Source organism: Haliotis cracherodii, unplaced genomic scaffold (genome assembly GCF_022045235.1).
Source record: "Haliotis cracherodii isolate W230 unplaced genomic scaffold, xgHalCrac1.p SCAF_6, whole genome shotgun sequence".
Lineage (NCBI taxonomy): Eukaryota > Metazoa > Mollusca > Gastropoda > Lepetellida > Haliotidae > Haliotis > Haliotis cracherodii.
The window spans coordinates 19222766-19250329 of NW_027266319.1; the positions used below are offsets into that span (position 1 = coordinate 19222766).

At 40.8% G+C, this 27564-nt stretch overlaps 1 protein-coding gene across 1 annotated transcript; it reads right to left on the minus strand.

Moving 5' to 3' along the window:
• Nucleotides 1-9591: 9591 nt before the first annotated feature.
• On the minus strand, nt 9592-26596 carry LOC139444642 (universal stress protein YxiE-like). Its single transcript, XM_071225562.1, has 4 exons — nt 26485-26596; nt 21232-21324; nt 12897-13003; nt 9592-9884 (listed from the first exon to the last, which is right to left on the minus strand). The coding sequence occupies exons 1-4, from the start codon at nt 26594-26596 to the stop codon at nt 9684-9686; spliced, it is 513 nt and encodes a 170-aa protein (XP_071081663.1). The 3' UTR covers nt 9592-9683.
• Nucleotides 26597-27564: the final 968 nt, after the last annotated feature.

A 27564-nucleotide genomic window follows, 5' to 3' on the forward strand; every position in this document is an offset into this window, starting at 1 on the left:
TAGTACACACGACGTAAACAATATTGTCTGTATATTACGCCAACAATGTAATTTAATTTTTTTTACCGTTTCCATTGTCACACAGTTTTGCATAAAAGTATCATTAATGGTATTTAACTTTTAAAATGTTAACGTATGGCTAAGCCTTCTTCTACGAGAAAACAGCATACCGTAGTCGACATAATAAGCGCCCGGGGCACTCTCAAAATTAAAAATAGGGGGCTCTTATTAGAATATATTTTTTGTGAAAGTGTTTTATGCTGACAGCCTGAAATTATACAAAAGAAAAGTATGTGCGTTTTATAAACGACAGATATACTATTCCAGAATTTAATTGCCCGAAATTAAGAATCCATATAACTTACGAGTGCGTATTATACACGAATATATAAGGCTAGAGTACATTGATCAATCGGAAGGGGTGCTAATTGGGATTGTTCACTAGCCGAATACGGTATTCGATTTTAGTCTGCATCTCTTAGAGCAAATCTATAAGAACGTGCGCATTTACGTATTTCACTCAATTTCTGGTGTGCAGCGATTGATGACGTCATACAGTGCTAGTGTATCATGTTATCATGGTTATGACACGCCTTGGAAATTGAAGAACAAATATTCTTCAGCAACCCACCCTATTACCAAGTTTTCATTATTACTTAATTTATTCTTGTTTAATGACATCCCCGATCATAGGAACATAGCTCAGTGACAGCAGGCATGGAGTGAGTGAGTTGGGTTAACGCCGCTTGAACAGTTTTACTTTTACTTTCATACCACGGCGTGTCAGCTTTATTTAACTGGAAAGCCCTAAGTGATGCAGGTCTCAGATGTTTACCCCTTTCGTGAAACCCACGAGCACGGCTATGGTGCTGGTTAACCTAGAAACATAATTGGAGTGAACCGGGATTCGAACCCATAATCATAGGTTTCTGGCGTGCCCAAGGGACGCAACTCTGCACAGCGAATCGCGGGAACTTTCATAGTTTGACTCAGTAGTATTTTAGCTTTTGATCAAGTAGTCTCCGAAGCTTTTCCAATATTAATGTGGATGCGTGGCGTTGTTTGAATGGGTTATTGCAAGTGATATCTGTCAATGAAATTTAATTTGAGATATCCCAAAGGTTTGAATTTTTAAAAAATAGACATATTTGAGATTTGTTTCCCTAACTTAATATGAAATACAATATTCCCGGTGTATTTTAAAATAACATATCCGTTCTAATAACTAATTGCTATTTGTAGATATTTATGAATAGCAATAAATTATCAGAAGCTCTTTCCATAAATCCACACGTAACCTTGTCAAGTGGCATTATTTGCCTACACATGGTCCGATATGAACACAATCTGCATGTGCCTCGAAAGTCAATTACGAAAGCCGATATATGCTTGTGTATGGACAGGTAATAAAGGCTTTGTAATATGACTCGATTCATGTTTTATTTAATATTGTTTTTTCAGTTTGGACGCACCCGTACATGGTCATAATATACCCTCAATCATCATTTTAACCACAGGCATCACGTCTGAGTGGCCACCCTTCCAAGAGAGGAAAAACTTTCTTAATGGCAAGGGTTAACTTTCTTAATATCTCATTGTGTCAAGAGTTCGTGAGGATTGGATCAGTATAGCTGTTGGGGTGAAAAAAAAACTCTTCCCGTGAATCCCAAATACCATCTAAGTGTTCACTCTGAGTCTCAGTTGTTCACCCCTGAATCCCGAATACCATCTAATTTTTCACTCTGAGTCTCATTTGTTCACCCCTGAGTCCCGAATACCACGAATATTATTATTTCATTGTTGAATCTGCGTACCAAATACGATTTTCTATGAGTACCTTACTGCTGAGTCCCGTACGTACCCTTTAAAAAGACCACGAACCAAAAGAGGGTTGGCAGCCTCCAAATATAGTTGGGTCAGTCACGGACACGGGGTACAAAACGTTAAGATGTGCCCGACGACGTCTATAAATCAACGTGTCACGATGAAGAACGTCGTATATGGCTGATCGTGACGACGTGACATCATATACAACGAACTATTGGCGAGCCATGTTGTCAAGTGCACGTGAAACTGCGGCCCTGAGGACCCATAAAGATGCCGAAATTCTCGTCCACCCATTGGTTGTTTTGATTTTTTTTTTCAACTTACATGTAGGTTAAAAGGGGATAGGACGTTGACTCACAAAATACATCGTGTGTTTACGTAGACACAATTTATGGATAACAACTTCTTTAATACTGTAAAGGAGACGTTTCGGTATAGTTCCTTATACCGTTGGTAAGCAAGACTGAATGAGGAACATTGCACCGAATGAATATAGTGGTGGAGGATTAACAGTAACAACAATTGCATACATGAGTGGGATAACATACTACTATGAACTCATTAAGCAGCAATCACCACACCTATGCAACTAATCCTGATTATTTGGCTTCATGTCCCATTGGCTTCCATCTACAAGGTATGTGTTCTCTGTCCATCATGTTGTGACAGTATTATCCTTCTGTTGTCATTACTTACTGATGTTATCCCACTCATGTATGCAATTGTATACCATATCAGACACATAACACGTACCCTGTCAGACACATAACACATATCCTGTCAGACACAACACTACAATGTCAGACACATAACACTATCACGTCAGACATATAACATGTACCATGTCTGACACATAACACTACCATGTCAGGCACATAGCACTACCATGTCGGACACATAACACTACCATTTCAGACACATAACACTACCCTGTCAGACACACGTACCCTGTCAGACACACAACACGTACCATGTCAGGCACACAACACTACCATGTCAGACGCATAACACGTACCATGTCAGACATATAACACTAGCATGTCAGACACATAACACTCCCATGTCAGACACATAACACTCCCATGTCAGACACATAACACTCCCATGTCAGACACATCACATGTACCCTATCAGACACACATCACGTACATATCAGACACATAACACATATATGTCAGGCACACAACACTCCCATGTCAGACACATAACACTCCCATGTCAGACACATAACACGTACCATGTCAGACATATAACACGTACCATGTCAGACATAACACATACATATCAGACACATAACACATACATATCAGACACACAACACGTACCATGTCAGACACATAACACTCCCATGTCAGACACCTAACACTCCCATGTCAGACACATAACACGTACCATGTCAGACATATAACACGTGCTTTGTCAGACAAAACACATACCATGTCCGACACATAACACTCCCATGTCAGACACATAACACGTACCATGTCAGACATATAACACGTACCATGTCAGACATATAACAGGTACCATGTCAGACACATAACACTCCCATGTCAGACACATAACACGTACCATGTCAGACACATAACACTCCCATGTCAGACACATAACACTCCCACGTCTATGGACTAGATGTGTTCTAGTTAGAATCTTGTTTACGTTTTATGTACAAGAAAACATTGATGCAGAGCATCAAAGTTCCCCGCCATATGTGATGCCTCACAAACGCATAATTATGATGTTACTGAAAGGCATGATGGAGCATAATTATATGAACCACAAATAACACAACGCTGTTGTGGAAAAAAATATTATTTATTTTGAGTATTGGGCAATACAGTTGATACATTTGCATAGGGTAGGTCTATTTAAAAATAGTTTCTTGTTTAACGCCGCACTCAGCAGTATTCCAGTCATATGACGGCGGTCTGTAAATAATCCAGTCTGTACCGGATCATCCAGTGATTGACACCAAGAGCATCGAACTACGCAACTGGAATATGATGTTATGCATCGACCAAATCGTCGAGCCTGACTACCCAATCCTGTTGGTCGCCTCTTAAATTACGGCAAGCATAGGTTGCCGAAGACCTGTTCTAACCTGGGTCTTTATTTAAAAAGTAGATCGAAGGAAATGGAAGCAATTTCTGGCACAAATGTAAACATGTGGAAATAGTATCAAAACTGCCAACAACATTGGCAGATGCACATACTCAAATAATAGAACGCATTCTTTTTACACTTGGCATTTGGTTATAATAATGTAAATGAAAATACTAAGGGCTCCATATGGCAAAAACGTTATACTAGATAAGGTCTTTTTGTCACAACAACAGATGCACATACTCAAAATATTATCACGTAGTTGGAGAACATTTCAATACCGGTGCTAATCAGTAACGGAGATTCCTCGCCTCTTGTTTTACGTTTTTTGGTCAGTTTCTTTTTTGTATTTCTTTCTTTCAAAGAATAGCAATTGTGATCATGATGAGTTGAGTTACTTTTTTTCTCTCTATGTACTGTTTTGTTTTTTTTATCCAGTGTCAGTAACTGTTGTGGAATGTGGTTTACTTGTAACACTGACTGGTTTGAGTTCATATGATGATGATTGATTGGTTTGTCGTTTAACGCCGCACTAAGCAATATCCCATCTATATGACGGCGGTCTGTAAATAATCGAGTCTGGACCAGACAATCCAGTGATTGACATCATGAGCATCGATCCACGCAATTGGGATCGTTGCCATGCATCAACTAAAGCCTGGCCATCCGATCCCGTTTGTCGCCTCTTACGACAAGCATAGTCGCCTGATATACTGTTAAGATGTAACATAACAATTCATCCATACTACTAAACAGAAGTAAAACCGCTTGTCCATTCGTATCAATCTGACCCAAACCATTCCGCTGATGAGAGTCAAATAATGCATACGAATCAAAATCCGTAAAAATTGCAATAGAGACATCATTAAAAGTTACCAAAAGTGACGGGGATATCAATATTGCTTGTTGAAATGATTCTATGAAATTTGATTTCCCTGCTTCAATGTTTGGAGCACCTGTGACGGAGCCATAAAACTGATCTGTTATGTAGACAATATCGCTTGAGGCAGTGGCTGCTGGGAGCTGATTATGACCTAAATACCCCTCATAGCCTTCGGTGTTAACTATGTGAGTGTAGAGAGCTGTGTCTTCATCCAAAAGATTATCGAGGTCAGTGGAACACGGTACAGACGCAAATAGATTAAAGCCATGGGACACAAAATATATGAGTGACCAGAGCTACGGCTGTACATTGAATTCCATTAAACGGTTGAAAAATACTACAGCCTTGATGCAAATTCGCCGACACACTACTCCGATTTTGCTTTGACTTTGCTACCAAACGTTTCACATGTGGCTGTATGTGCGGTGCACTGATTAAAAAAAACCCACGCGGGACTGGGTTAATTCAAAATACGGAATAGTAACTATTCCAAATATTTCCAGGGAACATGAGCATCCAAACAATCAAAAGTGTGGTATGTAGAATGTGGAATTCAGCCATATTACATTTAAATTGAGATGTCGTCGTTGTTCATGAATAAGCATATTCAGAACATAATTTTTATTTTGCTGTTATTTACGATCTCCGGAGCACAGTTCTTATACAGTTTGTATATACACCATGAAAATCAGAAAATTAGTCCTTGAGGAAGAAAGGACATCGGATTACACATGAATGGTTTAATAATGTCAGCTAATGACCAGAAACGGCCAGATGCATCAATTAACTACATAAAGACGATTTTGAAGTATCTCTTATTGCTGGAAAAGAATAGCATCAACATTCCACACACATGATTTGTATGTTTTGTGTCCGTAAATGCGTGGCTTGAAATTTCAAATAAACCAACATGTCGACTTACATGCTTCAACATTAACGTTTCCCGTATGACCCAGCCGTATAATATTCAGTTCACTGTTTCACTATATCACTGAGGGAGACAGGAGCAGTTTTCTCCCTCGAGGGACAGGTATGTACATTGGTGTCAGTGACTGGCTTCAAGGTCGCGGACATTGTAAACATAAATAAAGAGTTAATTATCAAGAGATATGTACGCGAGCAGGTCCTTTGTTAAATTATTTGTGTCACATATCTCCAAGTGGTTGTAAGCGGCTGAAGTACCGTCGATTTGGAAATATTTGGAATTTATATCTGTTGATAAACTATCAAATACCAAAAATCTAAAAAAAATATTTGGTAAGAGACCAACTGTTGTTAATCGATCTCCATGTGTTACCGCTCTGCAGTTTACATACGTTTGGCCATTACCCTGTCATTTTCACTCCAGATGATATGAAATTTGATAAATGTGTGCTTATTAGTGATGCTAATTATACATCTCTTTTGCGATATTGTAAGCCGTGACCTTGTTTAACCTTTGCACTTCGACAATACTGAAAACGGAAACTTCACTTGACTTGTCATTTGACAAATGATGACACTCCTATGTGTACGAGAGTTTCGAATAAAATTTACAATATGGCCATCACGGCAGACATGTTGAAAAATATTTATAGCCATTTCCAGGTGAGCTGTAACGCCGTGGTTCTGTTATTCACCGTTTCCGTAACTTCAGAAAGACGGTTGATCATATGAATCGAAATTTCTACTCATTTTTTTGCAAAATCCAAACATGGGATTGAGTAAGTGAGATGGGTTTAATGCCGTTTTGAACAGTTTTCAGTTATCTTAGACGTATACTTCTTTGGTGGTACGAGTACGGGTATGATGCTGACAAATCTAGACACGTGACGCAACTCTGCACAGGGAATAGCGGCGTCTTAGGCGACTGGGCCACCCGTGCCCCTAAAAATATGGACGTAGTCCTAAGAAATGTAACTAAAGTTTCAGGTATGTCATTCAATGGCCATCAAATAGCCAATTCCCTTCCACGTATTTACCGACCTGAACAAGAAACAAAGGAGACCAGTGAGACCGCCTCACCTGTTTCACATTTATATCTATGCCTAAAGAATCAGAGTGACAAAACACTCTCCACAAGACTGTATGACAAGAGGGATGACTTCAACTTTCCAAGAGTCAACATTCCCTTCATGTCGGGCCATATTCCAGCAGCTCCATTTCACAACTTTGAGGTACAATCGAGTATGCTCTTTCTACAAAGATTAATACAACTGGTGGGGCTTACAGAATGACAGAGTACTCCGTCGTTATACATGACAAGTTCCCGCCCGACCCGGTTTTATTGATGGAAGAAGGAAGTGCACGGCTTCATCTGGTAGCGGAGACCCCGAGGCTCACCGTGTGTGTGACAGCTCATGTCGTCATTCACATTTTGAAATGCTGATTTCAAGGACATGTTATAAAGAGTTGAACCTGGAAGGCGTCCGTCACGGCAGATCGCTCCACTACGACACTGTTCACACAGCATAGGACCAAGTCTCCCAAACAGACCTGATAAAAAAATAATCAGATGATCCCGTGCAACTCTATAATAGTTTTACAAGTCTAGATTTATCAATCTCAACATCGAAATGAATCTATTCTACAAAGAGGGTCACACGACTCTTGCTCAAACGATGTTTGATCAGGTTTGCAGGGTTCAAGGGCTTAGTCAAGATTTTAAAAAGTTTTATGTCCGACATGTGGAGGACATTTCCAAATTTTGACGCATCGGTGACACACAGTAATGTCCAATGAAGTTTCCTATTTTGACTTGTACCACGTGTTCCGGGTCTTTTTTCATGTAAACTATAATAATCAGATGATCCCGTTAAACGCTATAATAGTTATACAAGTCTAGATTTATCAGTTTCAACATGAAATTGAAACTACTGCTCATTTATCAGAAATGAAGTAAAATTTATAAAAAATATCTTTAAAATAATTTAATTCCAGAGAGTAGACTATTCAGATTTTTGGGTCCATATTGAAGTACCTTATGCTTGTCGTAAGATCTGACCAAATGTTACCCGTGAAGATCTTTAACTACAAGGTTCCCACTCCCCTCTGTTACTAGACTCTGATGTACCCGTGAAGATCGGGGGTAGAATAGGTCTTCAGCAACCTATGCTTGCTATAACAGGCGACTATGCCTGTCGTAAGAGGCGACTAGCGGGATCGGGTGGTCAGGCTCGCTGACTTGGTTGAAGCATGTCATCGTATCCCAATTGCATGGATCGATGCTTATATCAATCACCGGATTGTCTGCTCCAGACTCGATTATTTACAGACCGCCGTCGTATAGCTGGAATATTACTGAAAGCGGCGTTTAACAACAAACTACCAAACAAACAAACAAATCTAACTTAAATTTTCATCCCGAATACATGGATTGTTGCTCATGATATCAGTCACTGTTTTGCCTGATCCAGATCAGTATTTACAGGCCTCCGTGCTATGGCTGGAACATCATCTTCAACAGGGTCAAGACAAACAGTATATTCCGTAATAATGATAATAGATGTTTCAAATGGGCGCTGTCGTCAGACGCCACAATTTGTTGTGCACAGTTGCGTACCTTAGACGAGCCAGGAACCTATCAACGTGGGTGCGAATCCCGGTTTGCCTTGATTATGTATCTCCGTGGCCTGTAGTTGCGATATCATATGGTGTACCGCTGACCCATGGGACCTGTAGTGGCTGACAGCCTTAAGGAGTGAGTATGGTTATACGCCGCTTTTAGCAATATTCCAGCAATATCACGACGGGGAACACCAGAAATGGGCTTCACACATTGTACCCTTTCCGGAATCGAACACGGGTGACGAGCGCACGCTTTAACCACTGGGCTACCCGACCGCCCCGTTTTAAACATCCAAACGAAAAAAGAACTAATGGTATCATTTATTGTGTCTAGAAGATACAAAACTACAAGGACTATTGTATTTGTACAAATATGACACCTGAGTTATGACCTATGTCGAAGTAACTGAAAATTATCATAATTCGGATGATAAGGACGATATGATTTAATAATTCCTTAATCCTCTACACTACGTTATTGGGCGGTTGAAACAGTTTTATGCGTTTTTTTGTTGAAAGGGGAAACCCCTATTCACGCTTTCATTACCCGACGCCAGTTGTGAGTGAGCGGGTGAGTTTAAGTAACGCAGCTTTTAACCGTATTTTCGTTATATCAAGGTGTGACAGCTTGATGTGGGAGGAAAGCAAGAAATGATACTGAGTGAGTGAGTATGGTTTCAATACCGTGTATGAGAAAAAGGTTTTCTTCCGTCATCAAGCAAGTTTCTTCCTTCACTGAGGAATGGTTGATAAGAATGCTGTTGGCCCAAAAAACTACATAATTTAGGAAATTCCTCAATCGTTCTGAAATCGCTCAATGTAGCTTGATTTGGGAGGAAAGCACGAAGTGAGAGTGAGTGAGTGAGTGAGTATGGTTTTACGTTTTAGCAATATTCCAGCAATATCACGGCGGGGGACACCAGAAATGGGCTTCACACATTGTACCCATGTCGGGAATCGAACCCGGGTCTTCGGCGCGACGAACGAACGCTTTAACCACTAGGCTACCCGACCGCCCCTCACACAGTGATAGAAGTCTTAGACGTTTACCACTTTGATGACACCCACGGGCCGGGCACGCCGCACTGACCATCATGACAGCGTTATGTAAGAGCAAGCCTAACATGCCAGTCGGCATCTACGTGTACCATTTTTATGAAGAAATAGTTTAATACAATTCAAAATATTCAAAACTGCGCCGGTACAGTTTTAACTTCTTTTTTTATGAAAATTGTGTAAATGAAGCCCAATGTGTGTCAACATAGTAAAAAGTATCAATGTGACGATGGAGTCCTGGTAGTGACTCCATGACTCCATGACTCCCTCAATGATTCTGTCTGCAGACCATTACCGGGATCTTGGAATGGTTGATGACGTAGTTGCTGATACTTCCGGTCACCGTCCTACGCAACATGCTGTGCCCGCGGTTTCCCATGATGATGAAGACTGCCTTCTCCTCCTCTGCAGCGTGGCAGATGGCGTGACCTACGTTGCCTGAGAACATGGCACGGACCTTCCCCTTCACCTGGTAGAGAAGACATACCGTGAATACTTGAATAAATGTCTGCATTGTGCAGTCACCTATAACATGGAAATCATATTTTCAATACCGTGCATGAGGAAAAGGTTTTGTTACGTCATCAAACAAGTTTCTTCCTTCACAGAGGAAGGGTTGATAAGGATGCTTTTGGACCACAAAAGTACATAATTTAGGAAATTAATAAAGCGTTCTGAAATCACTCAGTGTAGAGGTGAGACATCAATACACCTGATTTTAGAGGTTCTTATGTAGCCTTTTTTAATATTCTAGGGGGCACGGGTGGCGCAGTCGTCTAAGGCGCCGCGATTCGCTGTGCAGAGTTGCGTCCCTTGGGCACGCTAGAAACCTATGATTGTGGATTCGAATCCCGGTTGGCCCCGATTATGTTTCTAGGTTTGTCAGCACCATACCCGTGCTCGTGGGTTTCACCGAAGTGGTAAACGTCTGAGACCTGCATCACTTCGGGCTTTCCTCCCAAATTAAGCTGACACGCCTCGATATAACTGTTAAAAGCCACGTTAAACCAAACTCACTCACACTCACTCTAATATTCTAACCTGGTCATGTATTTAACCCGTGTTCAAAGCTGCACTAAGCAATATTCCAGCGAAATGCTGACGGCGTGTAAATAATCGAGTTTGGATCAGACAACCCAGTGATTAATATTATGACCCAGGCTGTCAGCTAACGATGACCCGGAATCAACTAGGTCACAGAGCCTGACCACCCGATCCATGTAGTCGCGTCTTACGACAAGCAAGGGTTGCTGGGGACCTTTATTCTCACACGGGGTAACACAGGTTGATTTGCTCTGGGGGTGTAAGAAAAGATTGTACACTCTTATGGTAATCAACTCATATTTGCTCGTGAAATTTTAGTCACCCATAATAGTTATGACTAAGATTCACAATGGAGAGACAAGCATGAGATCTGGATCTGTGGTGACCAGGAATCGCAATGGAGAGACAAGCATGAGATCTGGATCTGTGGTGACCAGGAATCGCAATGGAGAGACAAGCATGAGATCTGGATCTGTGGTGACCAGGAATCACAATGGAGAGACAAGCATGAGGTCTGGATCCGTTATGACCAGGAATCATAATGGAGAGACAAGCATGAGGTCTGGATCCGTTATGACCAGGAATCACAATAGGGAGACAAGCATGAGGTCTGGATCTGTGGTGACCAGGAATCACAATAGGAAGACAAGCATGAGGTCTGATCCGTTATGACCTGGAATTACAATAGGGAGACAGGCATGAGGTCTGGATCCGTTATGACCAGGAATCACAATGGGGAGACAAGCATGAGGTCTGATCCGTTATGACCTGGAATTACAATAGGGAGACAAACATGAGGTCTGGATCCGTTATGACCAGGAATCACAATGGGGAGACAAGCATGAGGTCTGGATCTGTGGTGACCAGGAATCACAATAGGGAGACAAACATGAGGTCTGGATCTGTGGTGACCAGGAATCACAATAGGGAGACAAGCATGAGGTCTGGATCCGTTATGACCAGGAATTACAATAGGGAGACAAGCATGAGGTCTGGATCCGTAATGACCAGGAATCACAATGGGGAGACAAGCATGAGTTTTGGATCCGTTATGACTAGGAATCACCAGGGGGAGAAAAGCATGCATTTGGATCCGTTATGACTAGGAATCACCAGGGGGAGAAAAGCATGCGTTTTGGATCCGTTATGACTAGGAATCACCAGGGGGAGAAAAGCATGCGTTTTGGATCCGTTATGACTAGGAATCACCAGAGGGAGAAAAGCATGAGGTCTGGATCCGTTATGACTAGGAATCACCAGGGGGAGAAAAGCATGAGTTTTGAATCCGTTATGACCAAGGATCGCCTTGGGGAGACAAGCATGAGGTCTGAATCTGTGGTCTGGCGCTCGACATTAAGGGGCTAAAACAAGGACTGGTCGGCTCGGAGTCAGTAAACTGTGTCTGAGTGGGTTATTCATGTTAAACTGCGGCACTATAAATCTTCATCAGTCCGGACTAGTACAAGCAGCCACAGACACACACGTGCATGCACGTCGCTATATAAGTGCAATAATCTTGGACGCGACGTTAAACCCAATTTCACCTTACCTCACCTCACCTCACCTGAATCTGTTGTGACCAGAAATCACCAGGGGGAGAAAAGCATGAGGTCTTCACTTGGTATGACAAGGAATCAAAATGGAAGATAAGCATGAGGTCTGAATCCGTTATGACTAGGAATCACGATGGGGAGAAAAGCATGAGATCTGGATCTGTGGTGACCAGGAATCACAATAGGGAGACAAGTATGAGGTCTGGATCCGTTATGACCAGGAATCACAATAGGGAGACAAGCATGAGGTCTGGATCCGTTATGACCAGGAATTACAATAGGGAGACAAACATGAGGTCTGGATCCGTTATGACCAGGAATTACAATAGGGAGACAAGCATGAGGTCTGGATCTGTGGTGACCAGGAATCACAATAGGGAGACAAGCATGAGGTCTGGATCCGTTATGACCAGGAATTACAAAAAGGGAGACAAGCATGAGGTCTGGATCTGTGGTGACCAGGAATCACAATAGAGAGACAAGCATGAGGTCTGGATCCGTTATGACCAGGAATTACGAGGGAGAGACAAGCATGAGGTCTGGATCTGCGGAGACAAATATTCATCATTGGGTGACAAGCATGAGATCTAGACCTGTGGTGACCAGCAATCACAATCGGGGAGACAAGCATGAGGTCTGGATCGTTTATGACCAGTAATCACAATGGGGAGACAAGCATGAGATCTAGACCTGTGGTGACCAGCAATCACAATCGGGGAGACAAGCATGAGGTCTGGATCGCTTATGACCAGTAATCACAATGGGGAGACAAGCATGAGGTCTGGATCGTTTATGACTAGGAAACAAAATGGGGACAAGCATGAGGCCTAGACATGTTGTGACCATGGGGAGTTACACAGGTCCGTCCATTCTGTGCCACTCACGTTCCTTTTGCGCATTTTCTCCCGGGCTGCGTGTAGGTCTTTGTTCACCTTCTCCACCTGCTCATCCATCAGAGTGGCCAGATTCTGCTTGTTGAACTTGAACAAAGCTGTGGGTGAACGAACATTGGTATGCCGGAATTACGAGTAATTAACGTTTGTTTGTTTGTTTGTTGTTTAACGCCGCACTCAGCAATATTGCAGCTATATGACGCTGGTCTGTAAATAATCGAGTCTGGACCGGACAATCCAGTGATTGACATCATGAGCATCGATCCACCCAATTAGGATCGATGACATGCATCAACCAAGTCTGCGAGCCTGACCATCCGATCCCGTTAGTCGCCTTTTACGACAAGCATAGTCGCCTTTTACGGCAAGCATGGGTTGCTGAAGACCTATTCCATTCCGGAATCTTCACGGGTCTTAACGCCGCACGATGACATGCATCAACCAAGTCAGCGAGGCTGACTACCAAGTCGCGTGTGTCGCCTCTTACGACAAGCACCGTCGCCTTTTACGGCAAGCATGGGTTGCTGAAGACCTACACTACTGCCTAAAAGTTCATTCCCCTAACACGCGTTGAGAACGCGTGTAACACGCATGTGACACGGGTGCTCAACGGGTTGCACACGGGGTGAGCACCCGTTGGACACGGGTGTGCAACGGGTGTGCGTCGCGTGTGCAACCCGTTGCACACGCGTGTGCCACGCGTGTAACACGGGACCGGGTTCCAGTTGAAGTTGACAAATTTATCAAATGAATAGTGAGATAAAACAAAACAGTGAGATGTGAAATTTGAGTTAATGAGCGGCCATTGAGCTGTGCTCACCAGACCGTAAATACAAGGTCGGCCCATCTTAATTAGTGTTCGGTTGCTAGACTTTTATGGCATGAACCATTCCACTAGGGTCCAGTCTAGCCATTGTGGCTAGCCGACAGTAGAACAGTAGTGAATTTAGATGCGAGTTTATTGCTAGGGGAACCCCCGTGTTGACACGATTGTCGCGGGTTGGTAAATGTTCGCCATTAATAAAATGATTGTTTGTGGATTGCGAACATATTCATTTGCCCACACGAGTCATTCCATTTGATTGCAAATATAACGTTTTTCGTTCGCCAAATTTATGCTTTAGACAGTACAATTATGATATAGCCGTCACCACTACTAATGTCTCATTATTTCACGTAGGAATATGTCCCATTTCCCCACACCCCACTTTCTGTGTTGTATTTTGAAAGAATAAATAAAAGAAGGTTTTGTGTGGGACACTTTTATACTAATTATAAGAGGATGTTGTAAATGAATATGAACAGCCATGCTGTCTGACAGTTGATAGAATTTGAGATCTTCACAATCACCGGGTGTGACCATGTTGACAGAATCTCGTTAGGGTTTGTGATTTTTACATTTGCCCAATGACCATGGTGAGTATTGCTGGGGATACCAAACGTAACAGTTTATTATTAGAGGTTGTGAGTACCTATACCACGTAGATAGGATATCTTTAGGATTTTAATCCTTCTTTGAGAGGCATTTAGAAGTTGGAGTACTACGTTAGGAGAAGATTTATGGGTGACTTTAATCCTTTCTTTCTCTGTGGGTAATCCTTTCATGTTGATTGGAGGAAGTCACTCAACCAGGTCATGACAGGTTGTGAGTTTACTCACTAACTACTGTGAGCGTTTTTGGCATGACATCTTTTCTTGTATAAACATAGAAACGATGCTCACTCACTCACTGTTAATCTTCTGCAGTTTGCTGGCAAAGTGGGGATAAACCTCAGTGTCAAAGACGATCAAATTTAGTTCGAATCCTTGTTTATATGTGACATCTCCCAAATGGGGACATTTTCATACACTTGGCAAGTGATGATGAATTTTAATATTAATATTATTATAGTTTATGAAATTGTTAATAAAACTTTAATAAAATTGTGCTTCACTCTCACGAAAAATATATTGTCTGTGAGTAAATTTATATGTCACGTTACATCGGCATTTTTCAGTGATATTGGGACTACATGAAACATGGCTGGTTTTAAATTTCTGATACAGGTGCTTGACTGACTGAGTAGTTCATGATCAATAAGATATGTTTAAATCAGTCAAGTTTGCAACAATAGATGAATAAGTTGATACATTTGGACCGCAGTTACCGATTACCAACTTAAGACATAGAGACAGGGAGGAGATATATAACCAAACCTATGATCCTGTTGAGACAGTTGACAGTTAGAACGTTGGATTAAATGACAGTAACTAATTTGAACATTCCCCAGTTATATCATAAAATACATCATAACTCATAACAGTCCGAGAGACAGCTTCCAGACTTATACTAGTATTGAAGGGACAATAGCTTTTGACAGTTTAAAAGTAAACTCACCTTAAGGTGCTTGGCAAGTCAAAACTTACCTCCCTGTATATGTTTTTTTAGGTTTGACAGCAACTATGCTTGTAGATTTCATAGATAGACATGATTGGTTAGCTAGATGTTATTACAATAAGCGAAAATGTCTTAAAAGTCCACAGTTTGTTTAAAAGTACAAAAAGTGTGTTATAGATCTATCAACGTTTTCTTTTATTGAACATAATATTTGCACTATATTGCTGTAAGCTGTAAATAATGTAGCCTCCCCATGTACGTAACTTACATATATTTATGTATGACCAGAACAGCAAATAAAGTTCTGGTAGATAGGTACCTCGGAGATTTAACGTGCGCTTTCCGACTTTAGCCTATCTCGCACACGGGGAAGCACTTATATTATTAGGGTAAAAAAGCGTAATGATTAAATAAAGAAGTGCAAACACCGGCCGGGGCTTGTAGTGGTTGATCGGAATGTCTGATTTTTCCACTAGTAAATAAAGTTCTTTGGTATGACCTCTTTTATCCCTGCTGACGTTATCCTAATGTTCAATTTCAGTCTGCCTCACCAAGCGTAAGAAAGCATTGTACATGATAAACCACACTGATGCAATTTTCTATATATATATTTGTAGATATGAAGCATTCTAGTTAATTGTGGATACACTGGGCAGACAGTATTGTGTTTATTTCCAGGCCATCCTGATCGTCGTTTACTACTATAAGGTGTATGGTTGGAGGCAAGATCAAAGGCGCCGCACAGCATTTATTAGATAACAGACGGGGTCGTCCGTTTCGCTTTGAACAACCACCCCACCTGTCTGTAGGAGTTATATAATCAGTGCGCAAATAACTGTGTCAAGTCCACTGCCGGGCTGATGCGGTGTCAGTGTCAGCGATGAACATGAATGCCCAAATCATAGACCTGTAGCACTCACAAGTTGCTTAGCCAAAATATTTGAAAAGTGTATATTCAATTCTCTGATAACAGCAAATATAACCTTAGAAAAAGATTCAACATACAAACAATCAAATGTAGAACACAGACCTATGCTTATTATCATTTCTTCTGGATATGATCAACCTGCGGAACCCTCTATCCGATGAAGTAACTAATGCTCGCTCATTAAAAGAAATCAAATCCTCAATTAATCGTTCTGATGCAATTATTAATAAACATGATATTACATGGCAGTAGTTAAGCAGTTCTACAAACATGACTCTTCTTAAATCAGTTCATGACATCATTGTCAAAAGCAAAAGGTTTGAGTAGCTTAATTTTATGCATGTAGTAAAGGAAAACTGCATTACCTTATTTCACAGACACCACTTGCTTCAGTGTACTGGCTTCGTGTATTTCATTTGTGCATTTTGTATGTTTATGTTCATCACTCTCTTATATATATATATCCAGCTGTTGTTAAGTTGTTACCTGGAGAGGTATTACATAAGCAAGTTTTGCTTGTTTACCGATCCAGATTTCTTTTGAAATAAAAATACGTTTAAGCCAACACAGCTAACCCTAAAACACATGATTGTAAACTATTCAAAAAGGAGCACTAATCTCTGGCTTCTTCTCGGGTGTCGAACTCAAACTCAAACTCATTTATTCTTAGAATAACATGACATACAATTATCTACAATTTTTATTATGTACAATTTAACAAAAATAATAAAAATAGGATACGTGGATACTAATACAATTTACCAATTGTATTGTACACATTGTTAAGGAATTTAGATAGGCCTTTTAGATTTCTTACACTGTTAGTGGTCATAATTTTCTTAAATGTTTGGAAACTTAAGATATTGCTTATTTAAGAGTTCATATCGCCGTTGGTGTAAAGCTTCACATCGGAATGAATAATGCAATTCATCTCCCACAGCGATAGAATCACAGAGTGGACACTGGCTGTCTTCCCTGGGAATGTTCAGCCATCGACCAGTTTCAACTGGTAATCCTTGGTTAGAAAGTTCTGAATTTTAGTATTGGGAGAAATATTGATTTTAAGAGCAGTAGATATTTCGCAAATGAAGGTTGATTCTTCAGGTAATACGACCTTTGGATTTCCGCTTGGGCTTACTAGCTGCCGTGAGTCAATTTGCTCGTTAACGCAACCGAGCGTGACAAGAGACTGGGCTACCAGTCTGCAAGGACAGCTAAATAAACTTTCGCATTTTTGAAAACTGATTGGTTACCCGTGATCTATGAAGATTTCAACAAAGGGCGCATGGTAATTAATTTCTTCAGCCTAAACAAACAGACAAATAACGGCGAAAGCTCATCGGATGTCGTTATTTGGAAATACCCCTGATTGTTACAGTTTGATAATAAAAAAAGTATCGCTGAGTGAAAGCATTTGCGGATTTCGGATTGCGTGGATGATACAATTACTACTCCCTTGTTGTCATCCACATTTTCTGGTATAACCCTACACTTCTGTATTTGTCGTAATTCACATGCTGCTCAGTTAATGAATATATATTATGTATACTCAGTTGTAGCACCACTCAGATTACCGGATAAAGGTTCAAATTTGGTCTTTCTTGTACCTGGGGTAATTATTTAATCTAAATCCAGGTTTGAAGTGAGGTGGAATGTGAATTATGCACGTGGCAGCCCAGCAAGAGATGTATGATCAGTTGATTTACTTTTTTTGTAAATCAACTGATCATTCCCAGACATCAAAGGATCAACAGGAAATACGTTGATTGATTAATTACTGTTATCTTGCACAGTGGATATGTCAAAAGTAAGTGTTTACATGTGAAGGTAGGGTTACTAAACCTAGGGAATACACTCATATCATGGCGTGAAGTACAGATGTAAAAACAACATACTTTGTTCAAAGGGTAACCGATAATACACTGACTGGTTGTTCATTGTTATCTAACTCAATGTATGTTTTTAAGAACCGTGGACATCATAAAAATAGTTGTCACGTGGGCTTTCTCAGCTAACTTGGCACCTATGTGAAACAATTGAAACAAACTAAGTGATCAGTTAAGAAACAGATACGGGTTATAATATTCGATACATTTAAATAACGTTTAAAAACGATATATTTAAATATTTTAATATATTTCATATATATTCCAAATATTGTTTCCAAATAATTATTATTAAAGTATTTGATTCTCACATAGGCATTTGACATCGAATAAGTATTTCTTTACAGCTGCAGACGCAATGGATATTGTTCCTTTATGTTGATATTCCCGGATACATTATAACTTTGGTAGGTTGTAATAATGATATTTGCATTTTGTTTTCATTCATTCGCTGCAGCTTTGAACAGAATCATTCTTGTTCTTTTCCGTTTGGTTGGGAAGTTTTTCGATGTGCGATAGACGTTGTTTTCACAAGTATTTTCTTTTGTAAGCGTGTATATGTTACAGTCAATGTGTAAAATATGATTCACTCAGGCAATTTATTAAATATCTAAATATTTCAGTCATTTTACAAATTGACTGAATAATCCATTTATTTATTTAACCGACTGACTAAAAATGATAAAGACGACCAAAAGAGCTTAAACACATCACAATATATCAATTATGCTAAGAAAAGAAGCCAAACAATACAGAACTGTACTTGGTGATGATATTAAACATAAACAAATATTTGGAATTCGTTATCATATTAATAAAGATGGACATATTTTTCAGTTAATTTGTAAAATAAACTGAATATTTAGGCGTTTAATACATTTCCTTAGTGAAATCTGTTTACATTTTGAATGTAAACATATACACACGGTAAAATAAGCAATGTGCAGATGAAATATTTTCTTTGTGTTGCAAGTCAAAATAGTGTACACGAAGATCGCACAATTACCAAGCAAGTGACTTATCAAAACTGCATCACCATTACCGATGCTCCCCACAAATATACCTACATTTCAAAAACTGTATTTCATTTTTGTTGATCAGTGTGACCATATGTCCTTCTACTTTCAATAAAAATGCGCTTACGAATGGCGAGCACAGGTTGCGAACAAGTCTAGATTTCTGCTATATCATCCGGGTACTCACTGAGAAAATACAGTAATGCACAGGTAACAACTACTCCCGCGGAATTGCTTTAGATCAGTGCTCTTTTGTACGTTGAAATACTATATATTGTGAATGCCAAAATGATGTATCAAGGATCAAGTAGAAGATACATTGACCGTTGCACTGGGAGTTTATTCAACAGACCGTGAAAATAACACTGCTGTATCTTATTATTTATTTTAGATGACGCAGTCAAAGCTCACTTCTCCTGGCGGCCATTATCGAACGGCCAGCTAAAACACAACCCCGCGCTTACGTCTACAGGTCTCTTCCTGTAGTACGGTAATTAGTATTCTCTCCCTCAAGTGTATCCTCAATGATATAACCCACCCTCATTAATTACATGCTGCTCTTTTCCAGCCTCACGGCTATGGAGCTGTGATAAAGAGTCCAAGTCATCACAAAGTAATTAGGGTCCAATAAAAACAATGCGCCGCCAAACCTCATACATATTATCACTGAAAGTCGTACTACAGACGGTTAATGTCAAATCACAATAAAAGCATTTCAATTGCAATAACATGTTCCAGGACCATGTATTCTCTTAACACCATCGGATTTAGAAGCAATGGTCGTATAAAACAAAACACATCTATTTGATCACAACAGTATTCATGTTATTCCCACAAAATCACATAAAGAAAGGAGACATTAGGAAATACATGTGCATTATCATTTTTCGTCAGGATAACAAAATTTTCTCTCCTTGTTACCACCTCCAGGTTCAGCTTAAGACGGGTCCTCCTTTGGTCAAAAGTTTGTTCCCCCTCTAATGAGTGTGTCACGCGTTGCACACGAGTGGCGGACGGGGTGCACACCCGTGTGCAACGCGTTGCACACGGGTATCACACGCGTGACCAACCCGATGCACACTGGTTGCGTAACGCGTTGCCCATGCGTGTAAGGGGAATGAACTTCTAGGCAGTAGTGTATTTTACCCCAGATATTCACGGATCTTACAAGTAAGAACCCAGATGGCTACATGTACATCAGTGAAAAACATACTGCACAACTTTGGTAGAGTTATTTCTATTCCACGATACAATACTGGAAATAAATTATATTGCCTTCGGCCTTACAAAATTCTACCCCTGTAGGGAATCAGGATTAGAATCGTTGCTCACAATATGAATCATTGGATTGTCTGACCCAGACTAGGCTATATTTACAGAGAGACGTCACATAGCTAGAATTTTGCTGAGTGTGCGTTAAACAACAAGGAAACAAACAAAACAAAACTCTAAGACAATATTTCTTAGTCAAACTCCGTGATAAATCAGTAATGTCCTTTATGCCGTGTAACTATGGAATCTTAGAAGAGACATTGTCGTGCTGTCGCATTGTCGCATTGTCGCCCTTACAAAAGCAAGCAAAATGAGTCAAAATTTACCGAAGTGCGACAATGCGACAACACGACATTTTGACCATTTCTCGCATTTTCGCGCTTTTAACATTATTTTTGTATTTTACCAAAGGGCAACAATGCGACATTCAAATACAAAATATGTCGCGTTTTGGCATTGTCGCCCCATCACAAAATGTGTAAAAACAGCGTTAAACTGCGCGAAAAAGCAACAATCTCCCGTGTTCGGGGATGGCGAATGACCTGCACCAATCCGGCTTTCTCCCCTGACCAACTGACCAGTCATGGGCGGATACAGCTTTTTTGAAAAGGTGGGGTGCACAATTAAGATCTATTTAATGTCTTTGGTGGTAATTTATACAGAAATAAAGATTTTTGTCGAAATAAAAAGGGGGGGTGCGCACCCCTGCACCCCCCCCTTCTCTCTCTGTATCCGCCCAAGCCAGTTCAAAGTGACATAACTCACTCACTCACTCACTCACTCACTCACTCACTCACTCACTCACTCACTCACTCACTCACTCACTGTGTTATTGCTCAAAGGTTACCTTCACTCCACGTGTGTTTTATGGAGGAATCCAACTCGGGAACAGTCACCATGACGACGTAGTCCCGGGGTGTCCACATGTTGTCAATGTAGACTGTAATGGAGATGATTCCGATAATATATTCACCGCCAACAGAAACGCGAACCATAGATTGGTTGGTTGGTTTGAGTGAGTGAGTTTGTTATTTTACGCCGCACTCAGCAATATTACAGCTATATGACGGCGGTCTGTAAATAATCGAGTATGGACCAGACAATCCAGTGATTGATATCATGAGCATCGAACCACACACTTGGGATCGATGACATGCTTCAACCAAGTCAGCGAGACTGACCACCAGATCTCTTTAGTCGCCTTTCACGACAAGCATGGTCGCCTTTTAAGGCAAGTATGGGTTGCTGAAGACCTATTATACCCCGGATCTTCACGGGCTGCGAACCATAGAAACATACAGAAAGGATGTACGTTGAAAAGAGATGTTTCAAATGTGTATAGCCTGATGACAAAACTAACAACCAGTCAAGTCTTAACACAGAGTGTCTTTATTCTTATAATTATAAGCTGCACGTGGTTTCTAAACTTATCGCCAATCCTGCACGAGTCAAACGGTGCATCTCCAGTCGTGGATCTATGACGTCACATTTGATGCGTTCATGGGCGTCGGTTCACACAAAATACCAGAATGTTCGTTTGTGCTTCGAGCCAATCTAATATGGCCTTCGCGAGGTACTGAAGGCCATGCCTTGACATTTATACAGTCTCACACGTGGGTGTTTGAGAGTTATATGCACTACTGCCTAAAAGTCCATTCCCCTTACACGCATGGGCAACGCGGCACGCAAACAGTGTTCACCTCGTTGGTCACTCGTGTGGAACCCGTCCGTCACGCGTGTGCAACGCGTTGAAAACGGGTGAGCACCTGTTCATCACTCATGTGCAACGCGTGACACACTCATTACAGGGGGAACAAACTTTTGACCAAAGGAGGACCCATGTTAAGCTGAACTTGGAGGTGGTAACAAGGAGAGAATTTTTGGTTATCCTGACGAAAAATGTCAAATGAATACACATTTTTATTGTGTACTTGCTGATGTCTCATTTATAGATGTGATATTGTTGGAAAATATGAGTACTATTGTGAACGTGATGTTTTGCGATGGTGTTAAGAGAATACGTGATCCTTGTAAATGGTATTGCTATTCAAATGTTTTTTTGTGATTTGACATTAAACGTCTTTAGTACGACTTTCAGTGATCTTGTTTATGAGGTTTGGCGGAACATTGTTTGTATTGGACCATAATTACTTTACCTTCGTTTATTTATCTCTCTGTCATTATCATCGTTAACATGCTACTTTTAAGTGTATATACTTATAACACACATCGTACTGATTAAGGAATGACACATCATCGTAACATATGTGTACGTTATATACATGTAGCAGGCCGGTACTTTGATTCTATAGCACAGAAAATTGTTTTCAGACGTGCCATTCAGACAAATAAGTCAGGTATGACAGTTATCACAATCTCAACGGTTATAAAGGTTTGATACATGATGACTGACACGCTTGATGGGTCAGTGATTTAGACAACAGATCAATACACACGCGTCCTTCCTATTTAGTATGTACGTGTAATTACATGACTGTATGTGTATGTATGTATGTATGTATGTATGTATGTATGTATGTATGTATGTATGTATGTATGTATGTATGTATGTGTGCATGGTTTATATATGTGTGCGTGCATATGTAAATGTATGTAAGCCTAGATTACCAAACAAATGCCTCGATCGTTTGAAGCCAGAAGGCAGGGGTATTCTCGGGAAGGAAACCTACTCTCGCAGTAGGTCACAAGAGCAGAAACTTCTCTCGCGGAATAAGGCGAGTATAGCAGATGCTTCAGGAAGATCGACGTCTTGACCCTGTGAACAAACCTACAGATTACGGATTGAACGCCAAAAGCGTCTTTCAGGTTTCTTAATGTTTAATTAATTTTGCTTGAGAATGTGTTTCTTGTACAAACGCTATGTTAAGGCCAGGTTTTATTTCCGTTTTCCTTTATTTAGCAGGCCCCTAATGCCAAAGAACAGCCTGTATATATTACTATATTCTGCTATGCTTTACATCTAACAAAGCTATACATTACTTTTATATTACGCCTTTGAAACTTTCTCCCTCTGTAACACAAGCCACAGGTTCTAGTATCATTTTCAATATATCCGTATTTACATAATTTTTTTATATACATAAGTCATTTATAATTTATAGTCAAAATATAAAAATAGTCAAAAGTAGTTCTCTTGGTATTAAATACTGGACATTTCCCCACACCGCACCTTATGTTTGTTTGGGTTTTTTTGTAGAAGTTAATTAGAGGATGTTTTGTAGGGAAATAGAGGTATCTTTGCAGAGGGTGAAATTCTGACATTGCCCACTATTTGTTTGAGGATATTGGAAATGAATATAGACTGTCATGTTGTCTGACTGCAGATAGGATTAAAAAGAATCTTAACAATCACTGGGGGTTTCACATTAGGGGTTGTGATTTTTTACAATTGCCCAAAATTGTCCTGCTGAGTATCAGTGTTTGTTGCTGCCAAAGGTAACATTTGATTATTAGAGGAAATACAGGATACAGGATGTCTTCAGGATTTTTAGCCCTTTCCTTCTCTGTGTGTTATTCTGAGGGAAAGAAGTCACTCAACCAGTTCACGCTTTCTATGTCAAAGAAGATCAGACTTAGTTAGATTCCGTGTTTCTCTGTGACAAATTCTAATTGGTGACATATTAGTGAACTTGGCAAGTGGTGATGAATTTTGATATTCATATTGTTATAATCTGTCAAATTGTACATACATTTGTCTGTTAAATCATAAATATTTAAAGGGACTGTTCCCTACATCCATCAATATCTCCATGAATGAACATTAGTTTATTGTATGGATTATATAAAGATCTCACTAAGTATATGTTTTATATCTTGCGTGCATGAAAGCTGGGATGAAGGGGGAAGGGAAATATGTTCCTAAAAGTTTCAAATAACTAGTGGAGGAAATAGGAAATGGCTGGACCTGTCGATAGCATCAAATCCGTGATAGATGTGACAGATCTTACAGGGTGAGTGAGTGAGTTGGGTTTAACGCCGCTTTTAACAGTATTCCAGTTATATCACGGCGTGTCAGCTTAATTTGGGAGGAAAGCCCGAAGTGATGCAGGTCTTAGACGTTTACCACTTCGGTGAAACTCTTACAGGGTAACATTCAATATTTGATATTTTTGTCAACTGAAACCCGGTCCCGTGTTGCACGCATGTTGCACGCGTGGGCAACGAGTAACCCACGCGTGCTCAACGGGTTGCACACACGCTGCACACCCGTGGAAGACGCGCGTTCAACGGGTGCACAACCCTTGTGCAACCCATTGAGCACCCGTGTCACATGCGTGTTACACGCGTTCTCAATGCGTGTTAGGGGAATGAACTTCTAGGCAGTGGTGTCGTTGCTCACATTTATGGCATAACAAACTGTCAAGAATGTTTGATGTCTGTGAAAGAATGTGTGAAGTAATACTTTAAGGTGATTTTGATAGTGTCCTCCATTGTTGAAACATCCTGCCGTATAACATCATACGTGACTTCCGTCACGCTGGTGAGTATCTGCTCTAAAAAAACTGTTAAAGTTCCCTGGCCATTTGAATGCTATACTGTGATATATTCTGACACATACGCCATCGGGCGGTGAGGTAGCCTAGTGGTACAAGCTTTCGCTCGTCATGCCGGGACCTCATCTTCCCGAGGCAAGGGCTACAACTGATTATGAAAGTCCAGTTTCCATCCTAGCCGAACAAGGCTGGAATTTCCAGGCTCGGTCTTGGCGCCACCAGTGGCTTTTACGAATAATGTCCCTTCTATGTCCCTCCTATTGACCAATCAGATCCCACCTTTCATAACACTTGCATTTGTTTCAAACCAAATGGCGGCGCCCAGTCAAGCCGATCTGATCGATAATCAAGATCTATTTTGAAATACAACGGTTCTCACCTCGCGAAGTGCATCAAATCACTTGAGCACCTAAAAAACATAAAAAGTTTGCAAAATATCTGTCGACGCCCAGTTGGCGGTACACATGCTTTTGCGCATTCTGCAGTCGACTGAAATCTCGTTCGCAACTCCGGAATTCGGCAAGGGTGGAAACTAGACTTTTATAATCAGTTAACCCCTTGCCTCGGGAAGATGGGGTCTCCGGGTTCGATTATTGACAACCAGTAGGCCTGTATACACAGCCAACCCGTGAAGAGCAGGATTAGAATTGGTCTTCAGCAACCCATGCTTGTCTTAAGAGGCGACAAAAGGGATCAGGTTGTCAGGTTCATCGTATTCCATTTGCATAGGTCGATGCCTATGATGTCAATCACTGAATTTCTCGTCCAGACTCAGTTGATGCTGTACGTGAAATGGATTGACGAGGATGCATGTGATTTATTCGAACTGAAGCATAATGACGCCGCACTCAGCAATAGACATATGACTTGAATATTGCCGAGTGCGGCGTTTACACGACAAACCACAGGGGTTCGCGTCAACCCGTCTCACGATCTGAATCAACTGACGCCCTCCGTCCCTCCTCCAACCCTTACCCCCTACCCCGGTCAACAAAGTAGCAGGACCCAATATAGACTCGCCCCTGTTATGGTCGAGGAAGTAAGAGGCAAGAGAGTATCGGCAACGTAAGACCGAGTAGCGAAACTCCGAGGTCTCGCATCGCCGAATCCCGATTGCCGAGGTCTTACTTCCTCGACTATAACCGAGGAGGAATGCTTTCTCTCACTCATGAACCGTCTACATGCAAGAAATACCAGATATTAAGAAGACATCGAGATACCCTACATTGAAAAAAATACAGTGTGTCGTGGTATAAAAGGAATTCGACCAAAGCGTGCGAGATTTAAACCACGTATAGCATACAACTGGATTCACGACTTGTAAACTTGAACAACTTTTCATCACCTGGCCCCGTTCTTCAATGGGAAAACCATGCCTCACAAAACTAAACACGATATGTGAGGTTGCAGGTTCGATTCCCGACACCGATATTGAAAACTTTCATTTCTTGTCTCTGATATTATATCACTGGACGTTTGATACACCAAGTTCAAATGTCATCTACTACCCAAATCATCAGGTCTTACTCGGAAAAAGTAAAATCTCGTACCAGGTCTTACAAGCCAACTAAAACCAACACACTTACAATCAAGGGCGTACGTAGAGTGTGCGCTTCCATCTATAGCGACGGCAACTATCCTGCTGCCCTTGGGAACTGCGTCATTCTCGTGTGTGTGTAGTTCGTGGGCGGTTGCCATTCTGTCGTGTCAGTCGTCCTGCTGCTGTCGGTCAAATACCGCAATGAACGGGTGGATGGGCCCAAAAGGTGAGGCCAGTATAATGTAAGCCCACTGTTCACGCCTCATGCATGGTTGCACACTTCCAAGGATATCGCTAACATCGTGTCACTCTTGGGTGCGCTTTTCTACTACTGGTGTTTATATTTACGATGACACCTGATATTATTTTTGGCGTGATTTTTTGTGTGTTATATTTGTGGGGTCGACAATGTGTGATGGGTTCACATCAACATCTCAAGGACACTCGATATTTTTAAACTGCCCGCTCACTATTTAAGATACCGAAATGAATGTAATGGAAACATAACTTGTCAAAATGGGAATTTACAAGCAATGACTCAACTTCATAGAACCTTCATGAATTTCCAAAATATAAAAAAATAAGTTCCACTAATACTCCAATACAGCTAATCTATACACGAGTTGGTGTAAAACTCGCAGTTTCATAGACATATGGAGGTTTTTAAAATGCTAACCCCATAATAAATATATGATGCTAAATTATAAAAATAATATCGATATAAATTTACATGTGCTTTGTGCATTTACGTCAGATTTCACGTTTCTTCAGAGAGTTTGAACTGAATTATGGGGTCTTTCTATGCAGTGTCAGCGTATAAGTGAATGAGTAGGGTTTGTGTGTTTGTTTGTTTGTTGTTTAACGCCGCACTCAGCAATATTCCAGCTATATGACGGCGGTCTGTAAATAATCGAGTCTGGACCGGACAATCCAGTGATTGATCGCAATTGCGATCGATGACATGCATCAACCAAGTCAGCGAGCCTGACCACCCGGTCCCGTTGGTCGCCTTTTACCACAAGCATAGTCGCCTTTTACGGCAAGCATGGGTTGCCGAAGACATATTCTACGCCGGATCCTTCGCGGTTCAATGAGTAGGATAGGCATGAGGGATGAAGCCTCACCA

Excerpts from the sequence above, each read along its gene's own strand:
- LOC139444642 (XM_071225562.1), bottom strand. The coding sequence starts at position 26,596 with ATGGCAACCGCCCACGAACTACACACACACGAGAATGACGCAGTTCCC. Across the intron at positions 21,325-26,484 it reads CTCTACGTACGCCCTTGATT|TCTACATTGACAACATGTGG; the intron begins GTAAGTGTGTTG and ends TCTCCATTACAG. Across the intron at positions 13,004-21,231 it reads AAAACACACGTGGAGTGAAG|CTTTGTTCAAGTTCAACAAG; the intron begins GTAACCTTTGAG and ends GTTCACCCACAG.